This window comes from Geotrypetes seraphini, chromosome 10 (assembly GCF_902459505.1).
Source record: "Geotrypetes seraphini chromosome 10, aGeoSer1.1, whole genome shotgun sequence".
Classification (NCBI taxonomy): Eukaryota; Metazoa; Chordata; class Amphibia; order Gymnophiona; family Dermophiidae; genus Geotrypetes; species Geotrypetes seraphini.
Genome location: NC_047093.1, coordinates 87,911,567 through 87,939,202, shown reverse-complemented (window position 1 = coordinate 87,939,202; position 27,636 = coordinate 87,911,567). Strand labels below are relative to the sequence as shown.

At 39.4% G+C, this 27,636-nt stretch overlaps 1 protein-coding gene across 3 annotated transcripts in view; it reads left to right on the top strand.

Moving 5' to 3' along the window:
• Positions 1–27,636, top strand: part of PAPPA (pappalysin 1) — a 644,537-nt gene that overhangs the window by 239,433 nt on the left and 377,468 nt on the right. For all 3 annotated transcript variants that reach the window (XM_033961720.1, XM_033961721.1, XM_033961722.1), the window contains exon 7: positions 6,204–6,711. In XM_033961720.1, coding sequence (XP_033817611.1) covers positions 6,204–6,711 — 508 coding nt within the window. The remainder of the gene's footprint in view (positions 1–6,203; positions 6,712–27,636) is intronic.

Genomic DNA, 27,636 nt, shown 5'->3' with positions numbered 1-27,636 from the left:
ACCAGGAGCCAAGGTTTGTTTTGATCCTTCTTCCTCTCGTTCTCATTATACAAATGTATTTCTACCCTTCTCCATTTTGTATCGGTATGTTAATGTTTGTCTGTGCGTTTGATTGTTTGTAATATTAATTGTAATTTATCTTTAATTCATGCCTTTTTTATTTTTTGTTTTTATATTATGTAAAACCACTTTGAATATTGATAAGGCGGTATATCAAATTTTTAAATAAACCTGATATAGTGAGCCGCATTGACAGGATCATCGACAGCGCGGAAGGGGAAGATATGGCGATGATGATCCACATGGGGACAAACAACATGAGTAACAGGAACTATAGCAGGGAAACACTGAAGGTCCAGTTTTAGATGCTAGGAAGGAAGCTGAAAACCAGAACGCCGAGGGTAGCGTTCTCGGAGATCCTGCTGGCACCCAGGGCTGATGGGAAGAGGCAGATGGAGCTGCAAACAGTCACCGCATGGATGAGGCGCTGGTATGAGGAAAAAGGATTCCATTTTGTGCGCAACTAGATGACGTTCTGGGGGAAGAGCAAGCTATACAGGAAGGATAGACTCCACCTCAGCGGAGACAGAAAGAGGCTACTTTCAAGCAACATCAAACAAGAAATTGAGAAGTTTTTAAACTAGGAAGAAGGGGAAAGATGACAGTCGACCAAGAGTTGATGGTTCGGGAAACGGTATACCAAGAGGATAAAATGTAAGAAGATTGCGGGGAAGACTCACCGGACCATAGGCAAAATAGAAATCCTGACGGATCGAAAAGGACACAAGAGGGAAGGAAATGCAAGAAAGTAACAGGCCGCAAACTCAAGTGTATGTACACGAACGCAAGGAGCTTAAGGAATAAGATGGGGGAATTGGAAGCTATGGCACAAAAAGATAACCTTGACATCATTGGCATCATGGAAACATGGTGGAACGAGGAAAACGTCTGGTACACTGTGCTACCAGGATACAAATGTGACAAACCTACTGCAGACCTGAGGTTTAGCACAGGAAAATATAGGAAAACATACAAACTCCGGTGCAGAAGGGCAGACCAGGTCAGAGCCCATGACAGTAATTTAGCTGACTACCCTTTGTGCAGTGAAGATGAGACTGAGACAGAACAGGAAAGCTTTGCCTTACCTATGGCAGTGCCAAAGTAAAGCAGGAAATTTCTGCCCTACTATTATCCAGTTTTCCCTCAGAGAAGCATCCCAGGCTGAGGAAGGAAGGCCCTTCCCCCCACTGAAGCCAAGGGGGTGTGTTTTTTTCCTCAGCTTAAAGCGAGGCTCAGCAGAGAGCAGAGGAGGGCAGGACAGGAGGAGAGACAGGAATCTCAGAATGGGACTGAGCTTACCCCAGACCAGGCAGGCAGCCCTGACTGGGAAATGAGAGATGAGTAAGGTGAAGGAAACTTTTCTTCAGGAATCTTTTCCTCAGAGCTGAGTGAGGATATGATATGGGAAGACAGTAATGCTACAACCGAGGTTTGGCCAAAGGAAATGGAAGTGGCTTGAAACAAACGTGAGACTATTAGATGTTTTCCATGGCTGGGGTTTTTTTTTTTTCTCTCTGGTAAGCAGACTGTGTGGGCTACCAGAGAGGTTAATTTTGGACTGTAAAGTTTTCAGCATTTTTTTCCTGTGCTTTAAGCAAATGGACAATATCCTTCACTGTACAAAACAGTGACTAAATTAAACCAAACGCTGAGCAGGAAACTCAGCCTGTTTGTTTCTCTGATTCACTGGTAACGGATCTCCTTGTGAGAACCCCAGCTGATAGTGGTTACTATAGCAATCTGTTAATTGCATTTAGCCTGCCTGCTTCTCAGAAACTTATTGAGAATCTCTGAGTGTAAAACTGCTATATTTTCTCTGAATAATATAAAGCTGTCTGTGTGCCTTGCTAAGGAGCCTGCTTCCCAGAAGTATAAATGATTCTGTCTCTTTCTTATGGCTACCTGTACCATCAGCCCAGTAGTGCTGGCTCATTAATTACCACAATAAATTCCCCTCCAGCAGCTCAGGAATAGGGAGCTGCTTATTTCAGCTGTTGTATAACAGGGAAGCATTTAAGCTAAAAGATTGTATTCTTTTTGCCTGCATAAAGTATGCCTAGCCTTAGAATCTGGTGAAGAGGCCTATATATAATGTGCCTAATAAAGTCCAGAGCTGGCAATTGAGTTAAAGTTTGTTATGAGGAACCTTTTCTTTTGGTTATATTTTCATGCTCACATTGAAACCTGTGATGGACTGTGATTTTGAGGCCAATGGCCAAATAAAGCTTATGATTTTTCACCAAGGCCATTCTGACTATATGGTGTTCTTTAAAGGAACCTTGGAGATAAGCTAAAATAGGCAACTGCCTAGTGGTAACCAATTTGAAAGGCACACTAATTCTGAAGGGACCATGCCAGATTGAAGCATCGCATCACTACCTGACTGCCCATTGCGCTCTTTGGGGGCACAGGTGTGACACAAGCTATACCGTAGAAACAGAGTAGGACAAAAAGGTGGGGGTATTGCCCTATACAACAAAGAGGGAATCGAGTCTACTTGAGAGAACATGCTGGAAACAAAAAATAAGGTAGAGTCTCTATGGGCCAAAATACCGGGAACAAATGGAACAGAAATGAAGATCGGCATCTACTACCAACCCCCAGGGCAGTCCGAATAAACCAGGGGTCTCAAAGTCCCTCCTTGAGGGCCGCAATCCAGTCGGGTTTTCAGGATTTCCCCAATGAAAATGCATGAGATCTATGTGTATGCACTGCTTTCAATGCATTTTCGTTGGGGAAATCCTGAAAGCCCGACTGGATTGTGGCCCTCAAGGAGGGACTTTGAGATCCCTGGAATAAACTGATGGAGAAATGAAGGAATAAAATTAAACACAACTGCAAGGGAGGCAACGCAGTTATCATGAGCAACTTCAATTATCCGGGGATATATTGGAACCTAGGCACCTCCAAATGCAGTAGGGAGACCAAATTCCTGGATGCTATAGGCAATTGCTTCCTGGAACAACTTGTCAAGGAAAATATGAGAAGAAATGCAATTCTGGACTTAATTCTGAATGGACTACAAAGACCGGCGCAAGGTGTAGAAGTAGAAGGGACGCTGGGAAACAGTGATCACAATATGATCCACTTCAACCTGGGCACAGGGGAAAACATCGATCCAGAATGACGGCCATGGTACTGAACTTCCGAAAAGGGACTTACGAAGGGATGAGAATCATGGTGGGGAAGAAGATTAAGAAGAAGGTAAGCACTGTAAAAACACTAGAGCAAGCATGTTTCCAAGTTTCCAAGTTTATTGGTTTTTAATATCCCGACCATCAAACAATTGTCTGGCCGGTTTACAATAAAATTATAAAAAAGAGCATTAAAAGTAGCAGTATGTGCAAAAAGATGTCTTAAGTTAAACATAAATGACAAAGACTTGAAGAACTGGAGTGTGAGGGCGGTAAAAGTGGAAGGGGAAAAAGTTACATTGTATAGATGAAAAGGAGAGAGTGGGGGGAGGATTGAACATGGTCCCTTTTTAAGGACACAGTCACCGAGGCGCAAAATCTATATATACCGTGTATCAACAAGGGATCCAAGAGGAAAAAGAACAAGGAACCAGCATGGCTCACTGTAGTGGTGAAGGAATGACTTTGTTTAAGGAATGGAAAAGGTCAAAAATGGACAAAAACTGGAAAAAGCACAAACAACGTCAAAGCAGGTGCCATAATGTGGTAAGAGGGGCCAAAAGAGACTAAGAGGAAAAAAATAGCCAAGGAGGCAAAAAACTTCAAGCCATTCTTTCGATATATTAGGGGGAAATGACTTGTGAAGGAAGCGGTGGGGCCATTTGATGACCATGGAATAAAGGGAGTACTAAAGTAGGACTGAGAGGGGACATGATTGAAATATTCAAGATAATGAAGGGAATAGACTTTGTAGATAAAGACAGGTTATTTACCCTCTCCAAGGTAGAGAGAACAAGGGCACTCTCTAAAGTTAAAAGGGGATAGATTCTGTACAAACATAAGGAAGGTCTTCTTCACCCAGAGAGTTGTAGAAATCTGGAATGCTCTTCCGGAGGTTTATAGGGGAAAACACCTTCCAGGGATTCAAGACAAAGTTAGACAAGTTCCTGCTGAACCAGACCGTACGCAGGTAAGGCTAGACTCAATTAGGGCACTGGTCTTTGACCTAAGGGCCACCGCGGGAGTGGACTGCTGGGCACGATGGACTACTGGTCTGACCCAGCAGTGGCAATTCTTATGTTCTTAAAGTTCAGCATTGGGCTAATAGATTCCACTTGAAATTAAATTCAGCTAAGACAAAATTGCTTTGATTTGGTATGCAAAACTAGTCTTTTTCTAACAGTGTTATTCTCAGTACAACAGATAAGCTAGTAATTGGGCATATTTCCAAAGTATTGGGGGGTTTATTAGATTCTATGTTAACATATCAACCACAAGAGAACAACATAGTCACAGAATTTGGGCCCTACTTTTTATAGAATCGTGGTTTTTTCAGTTGGTTCCATTTAGTCCAATTAAAGCCAATTATGAGGTGTTAAGGTATTAAGTTAGGCACCTACATTGGCTAGGTGTGTCGATGTAGGTGCCTAACTTTAAGCAGACAATATAGAGTTTGCCAGGAAGGACTCCTGTGCTAAACACATGCTAATTGATTAGTGCGCGGTGATGTACCTGCACTAAGCAATTAGTGCTGGGCATACCTATTCTTTGCCCCCAAATGCCCCCAGTGCTAAAAAATAAAAATTATTATTTAGTATGTGAGAAACACACAGTGATCCAAAAACTATTGTGGGACACCAGAGCATGCCTCTCCTCTTCTTTTCCTTTATGAAGGTATACAGCAACAACAAAATTGTTTCCTCACTCCTATTGTACTTACCATTGATGTATCTTTTCTTGCCTTTATTATAGTTCTTCTCTTTTTCCTCTCGTTTGTTTGATATGTGTATATTTGTTCGTATATGTGTTGTTCAAATTTTTTGTCTTCCCCCATTTTTTATTAATATTGTATATCGCCTAGAATCTAAGATAGGCGATCAATCAAATTTTTAATAAAACTTGGAAACTTGCTTACCACAGCATAGTGAAGGAGCCTCTTAATCAACTAGCACATGTGAAATATTGTAATAAAATGGATATGTAAAACAAACCCAAGAAAGTTTGAAAATCAGAAAAATAAATTTCACATGAATCGAAAATGTGTGCCTTGTCCATATCCTTACTCCATTAATGTCAAATGGTTTCTATTTCAAAGATTTTTTTTTTTGTTTCAGCAAAACAAATAGGGACAGAACTAATTGGACTATACCTAAGGAAAAGAAAATCATAGATTCCCTCCTTTTCTGTTAGAAAACTGTCACATTTCTATTTGTGTTCATGCAATGGCACCTTAGACTGGCTCTTAGGGACTGTTTAACAGTCATATTTCTATCCAGTATTCCTTACAGTTTTTCCATGCTTCTGATTTTACAAGTACTAGGAAGAGTAGGATGCTAACCAGTGAGGCATATTACATGTTCTTTGTCTTGAGATGGACTTTCTGCTGTGTTGACACAGGCTTTCAGGCATGGTGGATTTAGATTTCAGTGGGGTGATGGTAGTAAATCAATAATCTCTAGAAAAGTCCAAGGTTATGATAATAATAATAAGTTTAAGTTTATTCTTGTATACTGCCCATCCGTGAGGTTCTGTGCGGTTAACAGAGAAGAACTGTACAGTCAGTGGCATATACATAAAATTTGGTAAAACATGGTAATAAGATAAAAATGCATGATTATTTAACAAACTTATCAAACGAATAAGTTTTTAAAAACTTTCTAAAAACACAATAAGAATCCATTTGACAGATCAGCGGGCTTAACCAAGAGTTTGTTTTCCCTAATTGAAAAGCAAGTGTCCTATTCAAAAATCTCTTGTAACGACAGGCCTTAACTGAAGGGTACATAAACATAAAATTATTATGGGTATTTTTAGATGATCTATAAAAATTAAATTGGGAGGTTAGATAACCCGGAGCTAAACCAAAAAAGCTTTAAAGCAAAGACAGCCAAACTTAAAAAGAATACATGCCACGAAAGGAAACCAATGCAATTGTAGATTATAAGGACTGATGGTTTATTCTGTTCTCTTTATCACTTGTTTGTTATAACCATTACTTTTTTTTTCCAGGTCACCCTGATGTGGAACAACCTTGTAAATCTAGTGTTCGGACCTGGAGCCCTAATTCATCAGTAGACCAACACACAGTGCCACCTCTCTGTCCTGAGCCCCAGGGTTGCTATCTAGAGCTGGAATTCCAATATCATTTGATTCCAGAATCTCTCACCATCTGGGTGACATATGTATCTACTGATTGGGATTCCATTGGGGCAGTGAATGACATCAAACTACTTACTGTTAGTGGGAAAGTGATTTCCCTTGGACCAAAAAATATCTACTGTGACATTCCATTAACCATCAAGCTGGACGTCAAGATAGTCAATGAGGAAGTGTATGGAATTCAGATTTACACCTTGGATGAGCACCTGGAAATAGATGCAGCCATGATCACCTCAGTCCCTGGAAGTCCACTATGTGCAACTTGCCAGCCCATTCATTACAAGGTTATTAGGGATCCACCTTTCATGGATGGTTCTTCTGTCAGTACCTCAAACCTCAACAGAAGATACGTGGACAAGTAAGTACCAAATAAGTATGAAGTGTCTAGTGGCCGTGGAACCCACATAGGAAAACTGACTTGTAAAAAGAATAAAATCTTGATATAACATAATCATTATTATAGCAGAAGATAAATCTTAAGTAAGAGGTCTATGTAAGAATGGAAGGGTGTGGGATGGTTACTGTTTCATGCCATTCTGTCTTGTAGAAGCTATGAATTAGTATGACAGTAGGGTTGATCAAGTCTATCATTTTCTGAACCATACTAATGTAGGACACTGAGGCACCATCTATTTTATCTTCTCATAATTATGATGTCTCTTATGAATAAAAAAATGTGGATTTGCTGAGAACCTGAGCCCAAACAAAAGGGGCCATTTTACTAAGCTGCACTAAAAAAAATGGCCTGGGTAGCTCCAGTTTGGGGCTTTCCTGCACACTGAGGCCACTTTTAATGTGGCTGTAAAATGGCTGCATTTTCCATTTTCTCAATTAATGGTAACATGCTAATTTCCCTATTAGTGCATGGCCATTAGCATAGGAACAACTTCTGACACCTATTTTCTAGGCAGTAAGGGCCAGATTTTGCAATTGTCACCTCACACTTAAGTGCCTATTACAGAATCATGCTTACCAGTGCCTAACTTAAAACTTAAAGCAAATAATAATGGCCACTTATAAAGTTCAATCTTTATCCAGCCCAAAAGGATCGCTCATCAACTCTTATAAATCGACTGTATATCACCTTAGTGCTTGTATTCATATAATTTATAGAGAAAACGCCTCAGCCCCACCACTCCACCGCAAAAACTTTAGTTTAAATCGCGGGAAGCAACGTGTGGTGCTTCATCATTGGCTGTCTTCACTATTTTGTTGTATGTAGGTAATTCTTCTAACAATCTTTTTTTTATTTTTTTACATTTTTATCAATAAAATTTGGTTATCAAACTTCATTTCTTGTTGGTAACTCATTATATTAGATAATACTTATCTCAGCCAACCAAGGGAGCCAGACCCGACATGTTTCGCACATATAACGTGCTTTCTCAAGGGTCTCCCTGTAAAATATAGAGACGGAGCTATAACATACAGTTGTGCCAAACCCTCTCCCTACATCACACTTAATCGTTTTTACAAACCGTTTACCTATATAATAACTTACCGAGGTATGCCGCCATCATCCGACTCCAAAGTTTAAAGAGCAAAAGATGGCGACGGCGTTCCAGGTCCTCGATTTAAATATCCTTCACCTGTTGTTTAGTATCCACCCCCCTCGCAGCCTATTGGCTCCACTCGAGAAACAGATTATATCAAAGAATTCCACTCAATCATATTATTCAACCCCCGGGGTTCAACTGTATCTAACTTAAAAATAAATTTTTGTTCTTCCTCATTCAATCGTCTGTGGTCCCCCTCCCCCTCCCCATCAGTGGTTTTATACACAATCCGCCATCTCAACTGATCTACCCGATGTTTATATTTGGCCCAATGTTCTACTAGGGGAGCCTGAACTATCCCATTCAATATCCGGGACTTATGCTTGTTCAAACGTAGCTTGATCTTCCGGCTTGTCCGGCCAATGTAGATGAGGTCACATGGGCAGGTTATTGCATAAACAACTCCCTGGGAGTTGCAGTCAGTAATCATTGTAGATTTTAAGTTCAAATCCCTCCCTGGGACCAACCAATTAGCCCCCTGAATGGTGAGTGGGCACCACTGGCACTTCCCACAGGCACTGTGGTGTCCACCAACAAATTTCTTCCTCTTACCATAACGTTGAAAATGACATCTTTGACCCAATGATATCCCCCGAGAATAAGCAACCAGAGGAAACTGTTCTAAAGATTTATGGGTCTGAACTATGTGCCAATACTTCCTGAGCATGCCCACAAGGGCACTAGTCGCCCTGGAAAAAGGCAACACACAGGTCAATTGGCCATAGTCGTCCTGGGAAGTGTCACTAGGTTGATGTAAAAGAAAATTCCTCTGAGCAAATTTACCTCTTAAATACGCTTTTCTAATCGAGCTTTCAGGATATCCCCTCTTCCTTAACCTGTCACCCAATTTTTTAGCCTCTATGTTGTATTGAGAAACTGAAGAGCAGATCCTGCGAATACGTAGGAATTGCCCAATAGGCAGGTTATATCTAAGTTTATAAGGGTGAAAACTGCTATAATGCAATATCGTATTCTTGGTCACTGGCTTTCTAAAGAGGGTAGTGAAAATAACACCTTCATGAACCTGAATGGAAATATCTAAAAAGTCTATCGTGGCTTGATGACATACCATAGTAAACTTGATATTGGTGTCAACTGAATTTAGATATTGAAAGAAAACTTCCAGTTCCTGTCTTGTAGTGTTCCAGATGAAAAAAATATTGTCAAGGAATCTACCCCAAAAAGGGATATTGGGGTACCATTCAGACGGGTAAACCCAAACTTCCTCGAATTTTCCCATATACAGGGTGGCTACCGAGGGGGCCAAGGTAGCCCCCATCGCCACCCCCTGAAATTGTTGGAAAAACTTCTGGTGGTACTGGAAGTAATTCCTCTTAATCACCCAGAATGCCAATTGCATTAAAAAATCAACAGACATACGGTGAGGGGTCCTAGCTTGCAATGTTTGACGAATAATCTCAAGAGCTTCATCTTGCGGGATTTGGGTATAGAGAGATACTACATCTAGTGTGACTAACCATTTATCAGTCATGTCAATATCCAAATTAGTTAAGTCCCTTAGACCTGGAACGCCGTCGCCATCTTTTGCTCTTTAAACTTTGGAGTCGGATGACGGCGGCGTACCTCGGTAAGTTATTATATAGGTAAACAGTTCGTAAAAACGATTAAGTGTGATGTAGGGAGGGGGTTTGGCACAACTGTATGTTATAGCTCCGTCTCTATATTTTACAGGGAGACCCTTGAGAAAGCACGTTATATGTGCGAAACATGTCGGGTCTGGCTCCCTTGGTTGGCTGAGATAAGTATTATCTAATATAATGAGTTACCAACAAGAAATGAAGTTTGATAACCAAATTTTATTGATAAAAATGTAAAAAAATAAAAAAAAGATTGTTAGAAGAATTGCCTACATACAACAAAATAGTGAAGACAGCCAATGATGAAGCACCACACGTTGCTTCCCGCGATTTAAACTAAAGTTTTTGCGGTGGAGTGGTGGGGCTGAGGCGTTTTCTCTATAAATTATATGAATACAAGCACTAAGGTGATATCCAGTCGATTTATAAGAGTTGATAACTTAAAACTTAGGCACCTGTAACATAGTCTAAGGTTTTAAAGGCCTAGATTATAGGTGCCTAAGTCTTTCTCCACTCTTTAACACATCTACTTTGATGTTAGGTGCCACTAGGTGCCTATGTTTTGTAGAATTGAGCCAAAGAAGATAGGCACCTATCTCCCAATTAAATTTTATTGTTTTTCAACTATGCTAAAACTCATTATGTAAGCCAATTTACTAATTAAGTTAGGTGCCTAACTTTAGGCGCCTATTTATTCAGGCACCTAACTTAGGTACCTCATTTAGAATTTTCCCAAAATTGGCTTTAATTATGAGCTTTAACAAGCTCATAATTGAAAAATAATAATAACTGGGTGATAGGTGCCTATCTTCGTAGGTGTGATTCTATATAAGATAGGCACCTATCACATTGCGCTTAGTGCCTAATTCCAAAGTAGGTTATTTAGGGGCACAGAAGGACTTAATAATAATAACAGTTTATATACCGCAGGACCGTGAAGTTCTATACGGTTTACAATGATTAAAAAGATGTTAGGTGCTGCAAGGCACAGTTCTCTAAAAGACTTGAGTGCCTATAATGTAGGCCTTTAAAACCCCAACCTACATTAAAGGTGCCTAAGTTTAAAGTTTAGTTAGGCGTGATTCTGTAATAAGTGCCTAAGTGTGATTAACAGGAGTTAGGTGCCTATCTTTTTAAATGCCATTTACATGATTATCCCATGAAAGTTTACATACAGGTATGATAGGTATTATTCTGGCCCTGGTTGGCTCACAATTTAAAAAGAAATCATAGACAGCTGAAGTAAAATTCAGACTTATGTCTCCTGGTTCTCAGACCACTGCTTTAACCATTAGGCTAACCCTAATGTTCCTTTGCTGTCACAAAAACATCCATGTCCATTGGTTTTCCCCATTCATAATGTGGACTTTTTAATTTCAAAAATGTAACATAGTAACATAGTAAATGATGGCAGATAAAGAACCGATTGGTCCATCCAGTCTGCCCAACCATATATGCTGTCACCAGCAGCCTCAGGACCATGGGTCCTAGGGCACCAGTGGCAAGAGAAAACTCTTGTGAGCTGCTGCGGGCAGCACAAGGAAGAAAAAAGGTTAGCAGAAGTGAACACTACTACACCAGGTAGGTATAGTATCAAGCAATAACTGGGTTTATTCTTCAAAACAAAATATTCAAACCAGCTTGCTTGTTTTCAAGTTCAATCAGTTTCATATTGAAAAAAAACCACAATCTTGTCAGGATGCTCCAGATATAAAATATAGTCCCAAAACAAACAAAATACACTGCTAAACAGTCTCTGGGTTAATGTCAGTCAAATAAAGTTAAAAAACACATAATTCAAGCTTTTCCAAAGCTGCTGCTGACTCTCCAGCCGATTAATAGTACAAACTTTCAAACATTTAAAAAAACCCAGTCTTTTGGGTTGATTTCCCTCAGCCTGTGCTAGTGCTATGGCACTAGGCCCCAGCAGTTGACTTGTTGACCAAGGAGTATGTTCTGTGTGGTTGCAATTTGCCAATCATAGGCCCTCAATCCCACTACAGAAAACACGGAGCATTCCCCACTGCCTGGGACTAGTAACAGCCCTTTCCCCATCCAGAGGGAAGAAAAAAACCCACAAAATTCAAAACAGTTCTTTTTCAGTTCTTAGAGATGCCTCCAAGCACCACACCTTCTTCAGGGTTACCACAAAAAAAAACCTTCAGTCGGCGAGAGGGAGAATTAGAAGTCCTTGAGCATGCGCAGATGCATGCTCAAGGCAGGCAGAAGCCAGAAGATCTTCTAGGCACCCGCACAATTTGTGCCTGCATGCCGGTGCCAGACAGGGGGGGTAAGTTTAAGTTGTTTGGGCAGGGGGGCCATTTCACGTGGGGAGGGGGGTGCCGGTTGGAGCGAGGGGGCCTTTGCGAGTGGGGGGGAGCGATGCCAGTTATTGGGGGGTAGGGTGGAACATATCAAAGTGAGTTTCCATTATTTTCTATAGGGAAACTCACTTTGATAAAAGAGCATTTTGGATTACGAGCATGCTCCTGGAACGAATTATGCTCATAATCCAAGGTACCACTATACTTGCCTTCAGTCCAGCAAACCTCCATTGGCAGGACTCCATTCTGTGGCTCAGCATATGGCTCCAGCTCCATGTCCTGGAAATCTTCAGGCATGAAGTTGGGTGGCTCCAAACCAGCCTCAGTCAGCTCCATACTTTCCAGCTGCTCTCTGCCATTCAGAGCTCTCAACCCTGAGTCTCTCTACCTTTCCTCTTGCTGCTGCTTCTCCTTCTGTCTCTCTAACTCAGGGGTAGGGAACTCTGGTCCTCGAGAGCCATATTCCAGTTGGGTTTTCAGGATTTCCCCAATGAATATGCATTGAAAGCAGTGCATGCAAATAGATCTCATGCATATTCATTGGGGAAATCCTGAAAACCCGACTGGAAAACAGCTCTTGAGGACCGGAGTTCCCTACTCCTGCTCTAACTTTTCAGCTCTCTGGTGTAATAGCCTGCAGCCACGCCCCAAACCCTTAGGTGAAAAGGTTTTCCTGATGTTTCTACTTCCAGCCTGCAGGTGACTCCTGGGAACTAACCTAGAGCTGTGTGGGGGTTGGGAAACCTGCAACTCTGCTCTCCCGCTCCCTCTATGGGTCAAAGAAGGAAAGTCATCAAAATGCTCAGTTTGGGGTTTAAATTGATCTGTTTGTGGAGTGTCTGCTCTTGAACTGTGCACTGCTCTGGGGACACTCCTAGCAGGCATAGGCTGAATACCACAATGCTCTATAAATTAATTTAGGTACTTTAAATGGTCCTTTTTCTTAGATATTTCTGGGCCAGAAACCCAGAGCCTTGCCCAGTAGTGTACTTAGGTTCCATCTACTGGTGTCTCCATCAAAGCTCACTCCAGCCCATCTTAACCATCTTAACCATCAAAACCCTCTTCATGTTGGATGTTTCCAGCATATGGATATCTATTTCTTATGTATTTTTAGAACAAGCTGTATGTTAGCAGATCCTGTTCTAAAATATAAAAGAAATTGAAGTCCATATATAATATATAGACTTGAATGTCCATATTTTGAAATGCCCATATTTCTAAAATGCTGCTTATTTGAAGATCCAACACTGGAATGCATTTTTTTTCCCCTTTACTATCTTAATCATAGTCTCACTTTTTTTTTTTCTTTGAAATCTCTTTACTGCCAGAATCTGTATTTCTTTTTCATTCTACTATGCTTACATTTTGTTAAATTGTAAACCACTTAGAAAGTTCACTCATGAGTGGTTTATCAAGATCTAAATAAACCTAAAACATAAAGAATTGTTCCTTAAAGGCTAGATATCTGGTATAGAACAGTATGCCAATTTTACAGTTATGCAATATTCATACTTGTTTATTACATTAGTGATTTTTATTCTACCATTACCTTGCCGTTTTTATTAGAAACAAACATAGAGGGGTGAAGACACCAGTTGTCATATGTTAAAAGCAAGCACCACTGATCTAACTCTGCTCTTCAATGGTATATGATCAATCAATGGATCAACTGTGGGATGGCAAATGGCTTGCCTAACTGTACAATTTATGTGCCAATTGTAAGTTATGGGCAGACAAAAAATCCAGAAAGGTCCTCCAGCCAGTCTGCTGAACTTTACTATACCTTTTCCCATGGAATTAATTTCCTACAATTTCTTAAAAAATATATATACAGTATTCTAAACAATAATTGCCACCAGCAAAATTGAAGCAATTTGTGAGCTTGCACTTGTTTCTAGTTGTTAATTGAGCACTTTAAGGCAAGAATTGGCTTTGCTAACTTGAGGTATTTGCTAACACTTTATGAGAACAACAACAGATGCTTTTCTGGAGAGTTTGACCCTGAACAGAATATAATTGTATATGAAAAATCCACCATTATTTTTGCTGGAGCATTTGACCTTGAATGGACTTTATTGCATCTGAAATATCACTACTATAATATTTTATATAGTGCTTTCTGGCTAGAGAAGTTGAACATAAAACTGTCCTTAATGTGAAAAATGTTGATTTAGGTATCTGTTCTGAATTGACTTTTCTTGACCCTGCTACTCCACCCATCAACCAACTGATTCCTTTTTTTCTGGGCCAAGGGAAACTAGAGCACTTACAGATCTTCTAAAGTCATGGTTCCTGTTCAGTTTCTTCTCCCACTTCTCTTTTTTCATCCTGCAATAAAGGCAGAATGGGTGGTCCATAATTAGAACACTGGTGGGAAGGGGGACATGGTGATGGAAAGATACACCAGTTCCCATCATACACAGCACATTTTCTCGGTTGAGACCTTAAAAAGACAGAAGAACTAGAATTCTCATCGCATAGGATTTCTGGGAGATTACTTTAATCTAAGCAAAATGTTTGGAATTAGAAGGGGAGGCAATCACCACTTTTTTAAAGCTTGAAATCATCTATCAGCAAATGCATTTCAGGCTTTTCCTATCCTGTATAATTGAAACTGTGCATTCCTTTCTGATCAACAAGTGCGGCCCCCTTTATCTCTCTGTAATTTGAGTTGTAAACCCCAACACAAATACTTCTCTGAAAAAAAAAAAATGCTTTCACATACTTTCCATATTGAATAAACTGGCAACCACGCAAGTTCTATATAAAGATTTTTGAGGAAGAAAAAGTGTGTTTTTTCCTTCCAGTTAAAAGTAGTTAATGCTGGCAAACCTTGAGAGTTTTCCCCCACAAATAATTTTGTAGACTATAAAACCATATAAAGTTAATAAGCTGAACCCTTGTTATACTGATGTATATTTCTTTCTTGATTATAAATTTGTATTTTACATTTCTAAAAGTGTCTCTATTTGACTAGTGTTAATTGATTGCATACATGAAAATCGGAATGCTTTTGTGCTGATTCTTAGCAGAATGCTGGGTAAGCTTCATAGTGATCCAACTAAAAAGTATACTTTAGGAAGGTCATTTTTAGAAGTAGCTTGTGTGGCTGTAATAAAGAAAACATACCTTTTCTCCAAAAAGATGCAAGCAGATATATAACTACCCAAACATGTTTTTAAAGAAGGAAAAGAAGACCCAAAGAGAAAAAAGTAGAACCAAGAAATATAGTAACATAGTAAATGACGACAGATAAAGACCCATCTATCTGGTCTGCCCAAAAAGAATACAGTCAACCTCTTTAAGACTCTTATCTTCCAATTGCTTCTGACCTTGTCTGACTTTCTCTTTTGGTTTTCACAAATGTTTATTCCATCTAATATCTCTAAGGAAAATATTTTACAAAGGTATGATAGCAACCAAAGGAAAAAGGCAGGGGTCACACTATTATCCAATTTGTTTCCTGGAACTTTTTTGAGCATAGGAAGAGGTAGTGATAGTTACCTAATATGCAGCCCCTTCCACACAATGGGAAATGTGAAAGAAGGTGCTGGCAATCCATCAAATCAAATAGGTCTTAGACATTAAAATGCATATTTAATCTGACAAAATAGATGATGCATCAACAATTTCAGTTGTTGAAGGTACACTGGGAGCCTGTTCCATTCTATCAGCCCAGCACATACTCTCTTAAAATATCAAGATGTATTTTTTTGTGGGAGAATATGTCCAGGCCAAATTGAGCTGCAGAGTGCAATGATCTAGATGGTACATATGGCGCCAAACAGTCTTGTAAGTATTTGGGCAATGACTGATTCAAACTCAAATAAACTATCAATAACAATATACTTTACACAAATTCCATAGTTAACCAATACAATGGAACAAAATGTGAAGTATCATGCTTAAATCTGTTAATCCCACATAATAAACATATTACTGAGTTCTGTGCTACCTGTAGGGCTTGCATATTCGTTGATGGCAAACCCAAATAACAATGTTGCAGTAATCTAGACCAGCAAGTACAATGGGCTGAGCAACTTTTTTGAAATTATATCTAGCCAAATACTGTTGAAGTTTACTTAACATTTTTTATTTTATTTTATTTTTTTATAAATCTTTATTAATTTTCAGTTCGAGAACAAAGTGCATTAATATATACATACAATTAAAGTCATAGACAACACTTAAAATCAATCAAAGAATATTACAATTTTACCCCTAAATAGCACACCTATGGAGAGAAAAGCATCAATGTATTTAAAACAATAACACCAGTAGAGATTTCAGCCTTTGAATCTTTCAAGACAATTATAACTTTAGGTTTTGAAACATTTAACATCAATCTCTTTGCTGTCATCCAATTTCTAACAGACTCCAAATTATCATTCAATCTCAATACTGTCCGTGACAAAAATCTTCAGTGGGGAAGAAAAAATGTATATCCTCAGCAAAAAGCTGATACAATACACCTTGTTCTTTCATCAGTTTACATAAAGACTACTACTCATACACAAGAGAGGTCGACCTCACAGCCAACAAAGGAGAACAAGCAGGAAGAGACAACTCAGACACAGGAGGGGATGACCACACAGCAAACATGGGAGATAACACAGGAGCAGTAAAGGATACCGTAAATGAAACTGTAAGAACAGCCAAGAGTAGAAGGTCCAAAAAGGTAACACGAAGGGAACTTAGATGTATGTATACAAATGCTAGAAGTCTAGGAAACAAATGGGAGAACTAGAGACGATAGCAAGACATGAGAACATGGATATCATTGGCATAACAGAAACATGGTGGAATGAAGAAAACAAATGGGACACAGTACTACAGGGATACAAACTATATAGAAAGGATCGAAAAGGGCAGAAAGGTGGAGGTATTGCCCTATATAAGGAAGGAATAGATTCTGTTGGAATGATTACAACAGACATGAAAGAGAAGCTGGAGTCCCTCTGGATCAAAATTCCTGGTCACAATGGTGCAGATACAAAAATTGGCCTTTACTATCGTCCCCCAGGACAGGCGGAGGTCACTGACTCAGAAATGATGGAGGAAATCAAACAAGTATGCAAGACAGGCAATGTAGTTATATTGGGAGACTTCAATTTCCCAGGAATAGACTGGAAACTAGGAGCCTCCAACTGCGGCAAGGAGGCCAAGTTCCTGGAGGTGCTAGGGGATTGCTTCCTGGAGCAAATGGTAAAAGAGCCGACAAGAGGCGACGCCACCTTGGACTTGGTCCTAAATGGTCTCACCGGACCGATAACAGAAGTAGAAGTCATGGTTCCACTGGGAACGAGTGATCACAATGTAATCAACTTTAAACTTGACATCGGGAAAGGGAAACATGCCAAAACCTTAACCACCACCTTAAACTTTAAAAAGGGTAAATACGATTGCATGAGAGCCATGGTAACAAAACGACTCGAGAAGATGGTGGACAAACTTGAAACAGTAGATCAGGCATGGTGCCTATTGAAAAATACTATTGCAGAAGCATAAGATCTCTACATTCCGAGGATTTCCAAAGATCGGAGAACTAAAGGCAAAGGAGAACCGGCATGGCTTACCATACAGGTGAAGGAAGCCATAAAAGAAAAGAAGGACTCTTTCAAAAAATGGAAATGCACGAAGACAACCGAAGCCTGGAACAAACATAAAGATGAACAGAAGAAATGTCACAAGGCGGTGAGGGATGCAAAACAGGACTATGAGGAAAAAATAGCCCGGGAGGCCAAAAACTTCAAGCCCTTCTTTAGATACGTGAAAGGGAAAAAACCTGCAAAAGAGGTAGTGGGACCCCTGGACGACAAGGGAAGAAAAGGGTACATTAAGGAAGATAAACAAATCGCAGACAAACTAAATTCCTTCTTTGCGTCCGTCTTTACGAAGGAGGACACCTCAACAATACCTGAAGCGGAGAAACTGTTTACAGGAGAAATAGAGGACAGCCTCACCACAGTAGAAGTGAACTTAGATCAGATATACTACCAGATCGACAAACTTAAAAGTGACAAATCTCCTGGACCAGATGAAATTCACCCGAGAGTCTTGAAGGAATTGAAGGTTGAAATCGGAGAGTTATTGCAAAAACTTGCAAACCTGTCAATCAGAACTGGTCAGATACCAGACGACTGGAGGAAAGCGAACGTCACGCCAATTTTCAAAAAAGGATCGAGAGGAGAACCGGGCAACTATAGACCTGTGAGTCTTACGTCTGTCCCCGGCAAGATGATTGAATCACTGATCAAGGATAGCATAGTTCAGCACTTGGACACACACGACTTGATGAAACCCAGTCAACATGGATTCAGGAAAGGGAAATCGTGTTTGACAAATTTACTCCAATTCTTTGAGACCGTGAACAAGCAAATTGATAGTGGAAAGCCGGTGGACATAATATACTTGGACTTCCAGAAAGCATTTGACAAAGTTCCACACGAAAGACTTCTCAGGAAACTACAAAGCCATGGCATAGAGGGAGATATACATAGATGGATAGGCAAATGGCTGGATAACAGGAAGCAGAGAGTGGGCATAAATGGGAAGTTCTCCGACTGGGAGAAAGTGACTAGTGGTGTACCCCAGGGCTCGGTACTTGGGCCGATCCTTTTTAATATTTATATCAATGACCTGGAAAACGGAACATCCAGTGAGATCATCAAGTTTGCAGACGACACAAAACTCTGCCGGGCAATCAGATCGCAGGAGGACAGTGAGGAACTCCAGAGCGATTTGTGTCGGTTAGAAAAATGGGCGGAGAAATGGCAGATGAAGTTCAACGTGGAGAAATGCAAGGTAATGCATTTAGCCAGTAAAAATAAGGAATACGAGTACAGGATGTCAGGTGCAACTCTGGGAAAAAGTGAACAAGAAAGGGATCTGGGTGTACTGATAGATAGGACCCTGAAGCCATCGGCACAATGCGCGACAGCGGCAAATAAGGCAAATAGAATGTTGGGCATGATAAAGTAAGGAATCTCGAGTAGATCGGAGAAAGTTATAATGCCGCTTTATAGGGCAATGGTCAGACCCCACTTGGAATACTGCGTCCAACATTGGTCTCCCTACCTAAAGAAGGATATAAAACTGCTGGAGAGGGTGCAGAGACGAGCAACTAAACTAGTGAAGGGTATGGAGAAACTGGAATATGAGGATCGACTTAAAACACTGGGATTGTTCTCCCTTGAGAAAAGGAGACTGCTTGGGGATATGATCGAGACCTTCAAAATACTGAAAGGAATCGACAAAATAGAGCAGAGAAGATTATTTACATTGTCCAATTTGACACGGACAAGAGGACATGAAATGAAGCTAAGGGGGGGTAAGTTCAGGACTAATATCAGGAAGTTCTGCTTCACACAGAGAGTGGTTGGCATCTGGAATACTCTCCCAGGGGAGATTATTGCGGAATCGACAGTCCTAGGCTTCAAAAGCAAACTAGATGCATATCTCCTTGAGAGAGGCATATAAAGATATGGTTGGCTATAAAATAAACAAATATATAGGGCAATAGTATATATCTTTATAAGGCCAAAAATCTAAGAAGCATCAAAACATAAGCCTCAATTAGAGTTAATATATTCGTTTATGACCTCAGCAGTACAAACTGTGAGAAAGTTTTCATTCACAGTATAGCTTGCACTAAAGTCTTCATCGGTCAGATTTTTTTATCAAATCTTATTAATTTATTCATTTTTATTTATTTTTCAAAATAAATTAAGAGACAATACTCATCTCATTATCAGAGTATAGCAGGGGTTCTTCACCGACATAGGCTATGTTTCGCCATGTAAGGCTTTATCAAGGTAATCCCCTTTATTATGCCGATTCCACATGCACTGCCATCGTTATAGTTTGGTTCAGCTATAGTTTGGAACCAAACTATAACGATGGCAGTGCATGTGGAATCGGCATAATAAAGGGGATTACCTTGATAAAGCCTTATATGGCGAAACATAGCCTATGTCGGTGAAGAACCCCTGCTATGCTCTGATAATGAGATGAGTATTGTCTCTTAATTTATTTTGAAAAATAAATAAAAATGAATAAATTAATAAGATTTGATAAAAAAATCTGACCGATGAAGACTTTAGTGCAAGCTATACTGTGAATGAAAACTTTCTCACAGTTTGTACTGCTGAGGTCATAAACGAATATATTAACTCTAATTCTGGCTATAAAATAAGCCAGGTGTATACCTAGCAGGGCCTCCGCGTGTGCGGATCGCCGGACTTGATGGACCGAAGGTCTGATCCGGAGATGGTGCTTCTTATGTTCTTATGTTCTTATGGTAGGAGGTACAGGTTAAACAAAACTGCAGATAATGCTGATCCTTGCAGAACACCTGTGTTCAACTCTCTACATTTTGAATAGTTTTCTCCTATATAAAATTTATGCAGTCTCTCTTTCAAATATGATTCAAACCACTGTAAGACTGTTCCTCAATGCCCACAACCAAAGTGTCTGCTTAATAAAATGTCACATCTAATGGTTTCATATTATCTCTCTTGACTTCATTTCTCTCTTACCCAAGACCATAAATTCAAATTTCAAGTTTCATTAAAATTTGATTTAATCGCTTATCACAAATTACTAAGTGAATTTACAAAAAATTTGAATTGGTTGTCATAAACTACAATGAAATGGATGTAAATACAAGATACAACATTATACAGACAGACTGGAACATAAGGAAAAGAGGCAGAAATACATTATTATTATTATTTTGAAAAGAGAACATTTAAGGTAAAAACAAATCAGAGGGTTTACAATAGGAGCCAGGTGAATGAAATGAAAGAAGCTTCTATTGATAGCAGATTATGAACTGAATGCATCCTTAAATAAGAAGCTTTTCAGGTTACCTTTAAATTTGTCAGTGTTTGTTTCATCCTTTAAGGTATATCGAAAGAGCATTCCAATGACGGAACTGTTAGTAGACATTGGTCAGTAGATCTAAGAAAACGGAATGGCTTGTATGGTATGAGTAGTTTTTAAATAAATTGTGGCGCTTTTGTAGATAGAGTATTAAATGCCAATAATATTATTTTATAAGAAATCCTATGTGTAACCTGTAGCCAATCCTGTGTGTGACCGGTAGCCAATGTGCTTTCTCTAGGAGAGGTATCGCATGGTCGGTCAAATTTTTTAGTATTGAAAATTAATTTAATGGCTGTGTTCTAGATTATTAGAAGACGTCTCTTTTCTTTTAGGGTAGTTCCCATGAGTAGGTAATTACAATAGTCGAGTTTAGAAATAATTAAAGAGTGTATCAAGATATTTTTCCATGTTGCTTTTGTGGAGTCTTGACTGTTTTTTCTCCATTTTCTTTCTAGTTGTCTGCATTGTCTTTTTCGTAGAAGAAGTTCATTGTTGAATCATTTGTCAGATTTTCTAAGGATTTTGGTTTTGGTTTGTTCTGGAGCTAGTTCATCTAGGGTTGCTGCGCTTAGTTGGCTCCATTGTGAGATGAAGTTTTGGGGGTTATAGTCTTGGATTATGGTGTCTGTTTTCGTCCAGAAGTTGGTGGGGTGAGATGTAAGTTATTTTTTGTTTTTTGGTTTGTTTTTGTTGTTGGTCCAGTTGATGATGAAGGAGTACGTATAGTGATCTGACCAGAAGGAGTGATGCCATGTTCCATTTGATGTGTGAATTTCTGGTTGTGTGGGTTGCTGGGTCACATAGGCAGCAATGTCGAGTTGGTGGCCTTTTTCATGAGTTGTTTGTGGGTCTAATATCTTGTATGTTAGGGCCTCAAGGTAAGATAGTAAGGTTTCTACATGTTTGGAGGATTGGTTTTCGAGGGGGAGGTTTAGGTCTCCTAGGATTAAGTTGTAGGTTGTCATTAATGAGTTTCGGTAGATAAAGTCTTCAAATTTTGGTTTTGCTGTGTTCCAGTTTCCCGGTGTTATGTAGCAAAGCATGCAGTGAGGTGGCTTTGAGTGAGGTGCCTGAAAGTTGACAGGCTAGTAGGTCCATGTATTGGGTAGTAATTTTGTCTTGTATTTTTAGGTCTATGGTGTTTTTGGCTATGTTGGCGATTCCTCCTCCTCTTTTGTTTTCTCTGTAGATCACTGTCATTTTGTAGCCTTTAGGGCAAACTTCTGTTATTCTGGGGTCCGTTTCAGAGGTAAGCCAGGTTTCAGTGAGAAAGGCAGTCTAGTTTTTCCCTTTCTAACCAGCTTTTTATGTGATCTGTTTTTGGGCCTATGGCTCTTATGTTAAGGTAAGCGCATGTGAGATTGGTGTAGTTCGTTTGTTTAGGTAGATGAGCGATCTTTGGTGAGGGTGCGTCTTCCTCTTGTTATTTGTGTGTTGGGGTGGTAGGTGTAGGTTTGGTAGTGTGTGTATCTGTCTGTTGCGATTCATCTGGATGGGTAGAGAATTCCATTGGTGTTTGATATAGTTTGTATTTGGAAGATGTTGTTTACTGTTGGCTTCCGGTTGGCTAGGATTAGGGCAATCAGTAAGATAGCTAGTATGTGTTTTTGTGGTGTAGTTAACATTTTGAGAGTAGGTGTCTGGAAGTGTGATTGTAGGTTTTAGGTAGAAGTTCAAACTATCCTACTGAGCTTTCCAACTGGCTCAGTGTGTTGTAGTGATTGGGGAGGGGTGGAGTGTCCTCCCACGCCCGATGAGGTCCTCCTGGGAAAGGCAGGTAAAAATTCAACTTGTCCCGCAGGGCCTTCCAACTGTCTCTGTGGGTTGTAGTGTTGAGGGAGAGGGGGGCGGAGTGTGCTCCCACACCCGATGATGTCCTTTAGATGAATAAAGCTTAGAAGAATATAAAATTGTTTTAAGATATTTTCAATTTGTTTTAAGATATTTTCAATTTGAGAATGAGTTTCCCCATTCTCATCTATAATCGCCACAATTTTTACTTTCCTTTTTTTTACTTTAAGATAATTAGCCAATAATCTTCCCGCTTTATTCAAGTTTCCATAATACAAAGCCTTATGAGATAACAACTCCTTCTTAGCCAATTGAGAAGAAATCTCATTGTATTTATAGTTTGCTTTTAAGAGAGCCTGGAAAGTAATTTGTTCCCATTTCACAATCAGCTGTGACTCCAAATCTTTAATATTTTGTTCCAGATTAAGAAATTATTTGGTAAGTTGTTTTCTAATATACGCTGAATATAAGATTATTTGCCATCTCATAGTAGCTTTAAAAGCATCCCATAATGTTTCTAAAGAAATGTTTGTTCCGAGGCATTAACCTGAAAAAATGTGTTCATTTTTACCTGAAACTCCTCAATAAAGTTGGAATCTGTGAGCAATGCATTATTGAGCCTCCAAACAGGTCTACTACTATCTTGTTCACTAATTTCAACTTCTATCCAAACGCCCCCATGATCCGATAAAATAATTGATGAAGTTATTGAAAATTACCTTAGAAGAGCGATCTGAAAAGAAGGACTGAAACCATTCTAGAATCTGCCCAGACATTCCAATTGATACTAGTCTTTTCAGGAGTAGGTCCTGATCAATGGTGTCGAATGCTGCGGACAGATCTAAGGAGATGAGGATAATGGATTTTTGGTGGTATACAGTAGATGGTCATTTGTCATTCCCAACAAGGGATATTCAGTAGAGTGATGTTTTCTAAATCCATTCTGATTCGGGTGTAAAACATTGGTTGATTCGACAAAGTCTGAGACTTGATTAAATATGATCTTTTCAGTTTGGCTAAGAACAGAATGTTTGCAATGGAACGGTAATTGGATTTTTCATTGGAAATGACTTTGAAATCTTTAATAATCAGGTGAACTGTGGAGATTTTGCATTGTTTTGGTAAGGTTCCTGATTTTAGACTATTTAAGATTAGTGTAGGAGGGATAAGTTTGGTGTGAACATAAGTATTGCCATACTGGGTCAAACCAAAGGTCCATCAAGCCCAGTATCTTGTTTCCAATAGTGACCAATCCAGGTCACAAGTATCTGGTAAGATCCTAAACCATATTTGATTACCAGTTCATTCAAACTGTCTCTGCCTCCTTTCCTCCAGGTCAAAGAAACTCACAGACATCACAGACAAGCACACATGTAGAGGTATTGGAAATAATTTCCTGAGCCAGACACCACATGCTTTCTCCACTTGTTTTGTTTCCTTTCACTACCTGTTATAAGGCTGCATTTTTGTTAGGTCACTTTGTCTGGTACTGTTTTTACATAATTTATTCTGACAGTATTCTGGGATTCATAGCTCTGTTTTTCCACTTAAAAATGTATTATGAATGCTAGAATGCTTTAGTGTGAAAGTGAAAACAGAACTTGGAAAAAATGTTCACATATTATTCTTCCTAATGGATGAGGTAACATAGCATAAGAATGCAAAATTAAGGTACCAGTACTCACTCTGAAAGGATTGTCATTCTTTTCTGGAGTTTAAGGGGAATTTACAATTGGAAGTTTTTGTCACAAGGAAAGAAGCTCTTTTTAATTGAAAATAGCTATGCAAAGCAAAATCAAGCAAATCTTTGGTTAAAGATGTGCTTTTATTGAAATAAAATGGTTTTAACACATTTTTTTTTGTTTCATTCTTGTCTTAAATGAAACATTTGTGAACCAACACAGTTTGTTTGTTTCATTTTAAATAAAATAGTCCTGACAGCCTCCTGAACCCCTCCCAAAAAAAGGCAGCACTGGTAACCCCAAAAATTAAACTTGCAAATGTCTCATATCCCATCAATAGGTTAACATTTCAGAATGATGCCTGTTCACCAAGTCTGGTGTCATTTTGTAGAATGGATGGTTTGGGTCTACTGATCAACTCCTAATTCTCTAATTTGCACAGAAGACCTAGCATCCAAATTTGAACTTGCTGAAAATGATCAATAATTAAACCAAAGGTGATTTATCAGTTCATATTATGGAGTCTCTCTCCTTTCTAGGATTTAGTTCCCATTTTTTTCTTGCAATATTTGTCTATTCAATGGGAACCACCCTTTCTATTTGTTTTCCAATTTTTTCCCTTTCATTTCCTGTCTTCTCAATCTGGGAAAAGTATGGCTTAACCTGGTTTTTTTTCCCCCTATGGCACCCCTATATGTGTCACTTTCTATTATCCATTCTACTATTTCTTCTTGAATCTTTGTGGCATCTTCCTCTTGAATTTGCCTGCTGCTATGAGGTCGTCTCCTATTTTAGAACCTCCCTGCACATTGCTTTTCTTGCATTATTACTCTTTCCTCTTATTGAGGATGGTTCTATACTGCTTGTTATTCTCAGTTCTTTTCCTTCCCTTGCTCAGCCTGCTCAAATTGGAAAATATATCTACTTTTTGGGTGGAGAGCTACACATTTATGTTTTATTTGGAGGCCAACTCTTCCTCCATCCCATTTAATAAGCTAGGGAGTCCCACATATGAAAATATGCTGCCTGCTTGTCCTAGGACAAAGAAGTATAGCACACTTACCATAACAGGTGTTATCCGGGGACAGCAGGCAGATATTCTCACATCCCACCCACCTCCCCTAGTTGGCTTCTTAAGTTGGGCATAGAACTGGTGACCTCGCAAGCTGGCGTTGGGTGGGAAGGCACTCGCACGTGTGTGGTACGGAGTCTTAAAGCTTAAAGTGGCAGTACACTTTAGCACTGTCTATACCAGGCTCCGTGGATGATTTCACCCACTTGTGAGAATATCTGCCTGTTGTCCTCGGATAACAGCTCTTATAGTAAGTGTTCTATACTGCTTTGTATGAGTAACAACACCCCCTTCCCCCCAAAGAATTATAAATAATTAAAATTGATAAGGGGATCCAAGATGGCCGCGTGCTGATGAGAGTGAGTGAGACGCCGCCAGAGATCCTAACGAAATAACATTTACCTTGTGCCCCAGCAATGCCGAAAAGGAGAGGGAAAGGCGCTTCTGGAGCCTCGAGGTGCCTGGAGACTCCCCTTCAGATGTCTATGGAGGATTTTTTGCGGCGCCTGAATCAAGAGGCAGCAGCTGCATCGGGGAGTCGCCCGCTGGAATCGCCAGGAAGGAGTGAGGTCGCGGCAAGTTTCCCTGGGCTAGAGTCGACTCTGAGCCCCGACGCTAGAACCCCGCCCCCTCAGCCGCAGCGTGCTAGCTCTCCATGGGAGAGTAGTCAGCCCGAGGAGGCAGACTTCGTTTCCCGGGAGGCTGAAGTGAGTGAAGCACTGGAGGAAGACGAGACTGCGGTGAGAACAACGAGGGGACCTGAAATGGAGCAAGGTTCCCAGAGGGAGAAGACTGCCATTGCTGTGGAAGCTGGGACAATGCAAGCAAGTATATTCTCTGTTCCTAAACCCATGAATGTTACTCTAGACTCTATTTGGGACTTGGTAATAACTCTGGGACAAACATTGTCACCACAAATTAAAGAACTAGAAGAGAAATATTTACAACAAAGAAATTAAATAAATGGGCTTAAACAGGAAAATATATCGATGAAAAATAATGTGGAAAAAATAGATAAAAAGATAAGTGAAGTAACTCAAATTCAAACGACACTGATTAAGGACAATCTTAACCTTAGGAGAAAGGTGGAAATGATGGAAAATAATATGCGGTTGAATAACCTTAGATTTTTGAACTTCCCAAAGATTCCTTCTTTATCAGCAAAATAAGTTTTGAAAAAGTACTTTTGTGAGGTTCTTAATGTTCCTAATGATGCTTTTCCTCCTTTTTCCAAAATATATTATTTGCCATCAAAAAATTTGGAAGAACAACATCCACTAGAACAACAAGGTCAGGGTGAACAAATGGACATAACATTATTATTGGAATCTTCAATGAAGGAGGTAGCTATTCCAGCTACCCTATTGGCTACGGTGGTTTTATCACCAGATAAAAATTGGATATTACAGCTTTATTTTAAGAATAGACATAAAGAATTTCTTGGATATAAAGTTCAAATATTTCCGGATGTGACAAGGGAATCTCAGAAACGAAGGAAGGAATTTTTGCTTCTTAAGCCTGGGGTCGCTGCAATGGGGGCATCATTTCTTTTACGATATCATTGCAAATGCATTGTAAAGTATAAATCTTGCAATTATATTTTCTTTGAACCCTCTCAGCTGACAGGATTTCTCTCCAGGAGGGGCCTTGAAGGGGATTAAGAAAATCTTAATGTATAATTTACTCTTGATCCACTCTCATCTGACCGCCTAATTTGTAATTTGAATTTATTCTTTTTCCTTTTAATAGTTTCTCACTCAGGAACATCTTGGATCTCAATTTGGGACTTTAATTTTGATTGAGTAAATAGCAATTTTGTCATATAGATGTTACTTCAATTGTTTATATTATGTTGACTCAATCATATTCTGTACAAGGAGTTTATTCTTGATAATATGTTCAAAATATAAATAAAGGAAGAAAAAAAAATGATAATCCTTTCTCTTTACAGTGCTCTAAGATTGAGGTTTAATAAAAGTTACTACAGCATGATAATATACATTAATGCACATTTACTGCAGGTCATGGGATCTATTTATTAATAACATGCATGAAGAGTTCAGTACAGCACAGTTCAGGAACCCTAGCCTTAAGTTTTTGTGCAATCACCTGAGATAAATTTTTTGACTCTTTCATTGGCATTTATGAAGATTATAAAAATGTCACCAATCCATAGATTCCAAAAGTCTTGAGTAGCATCACTACTATGCGATAAATGAAGTATATAGTACTGCTCAAAATGTTCAGTTATAGTTTAGTTACTATTATTTGTTGATTAATAAGGATTCAGGTTTGGGTATATATGGGTGCCTAAGGGAGGTTGGTGGTTGCTAGTCATTATGTATGCTCCCAAATTTATGAGATATTTTAA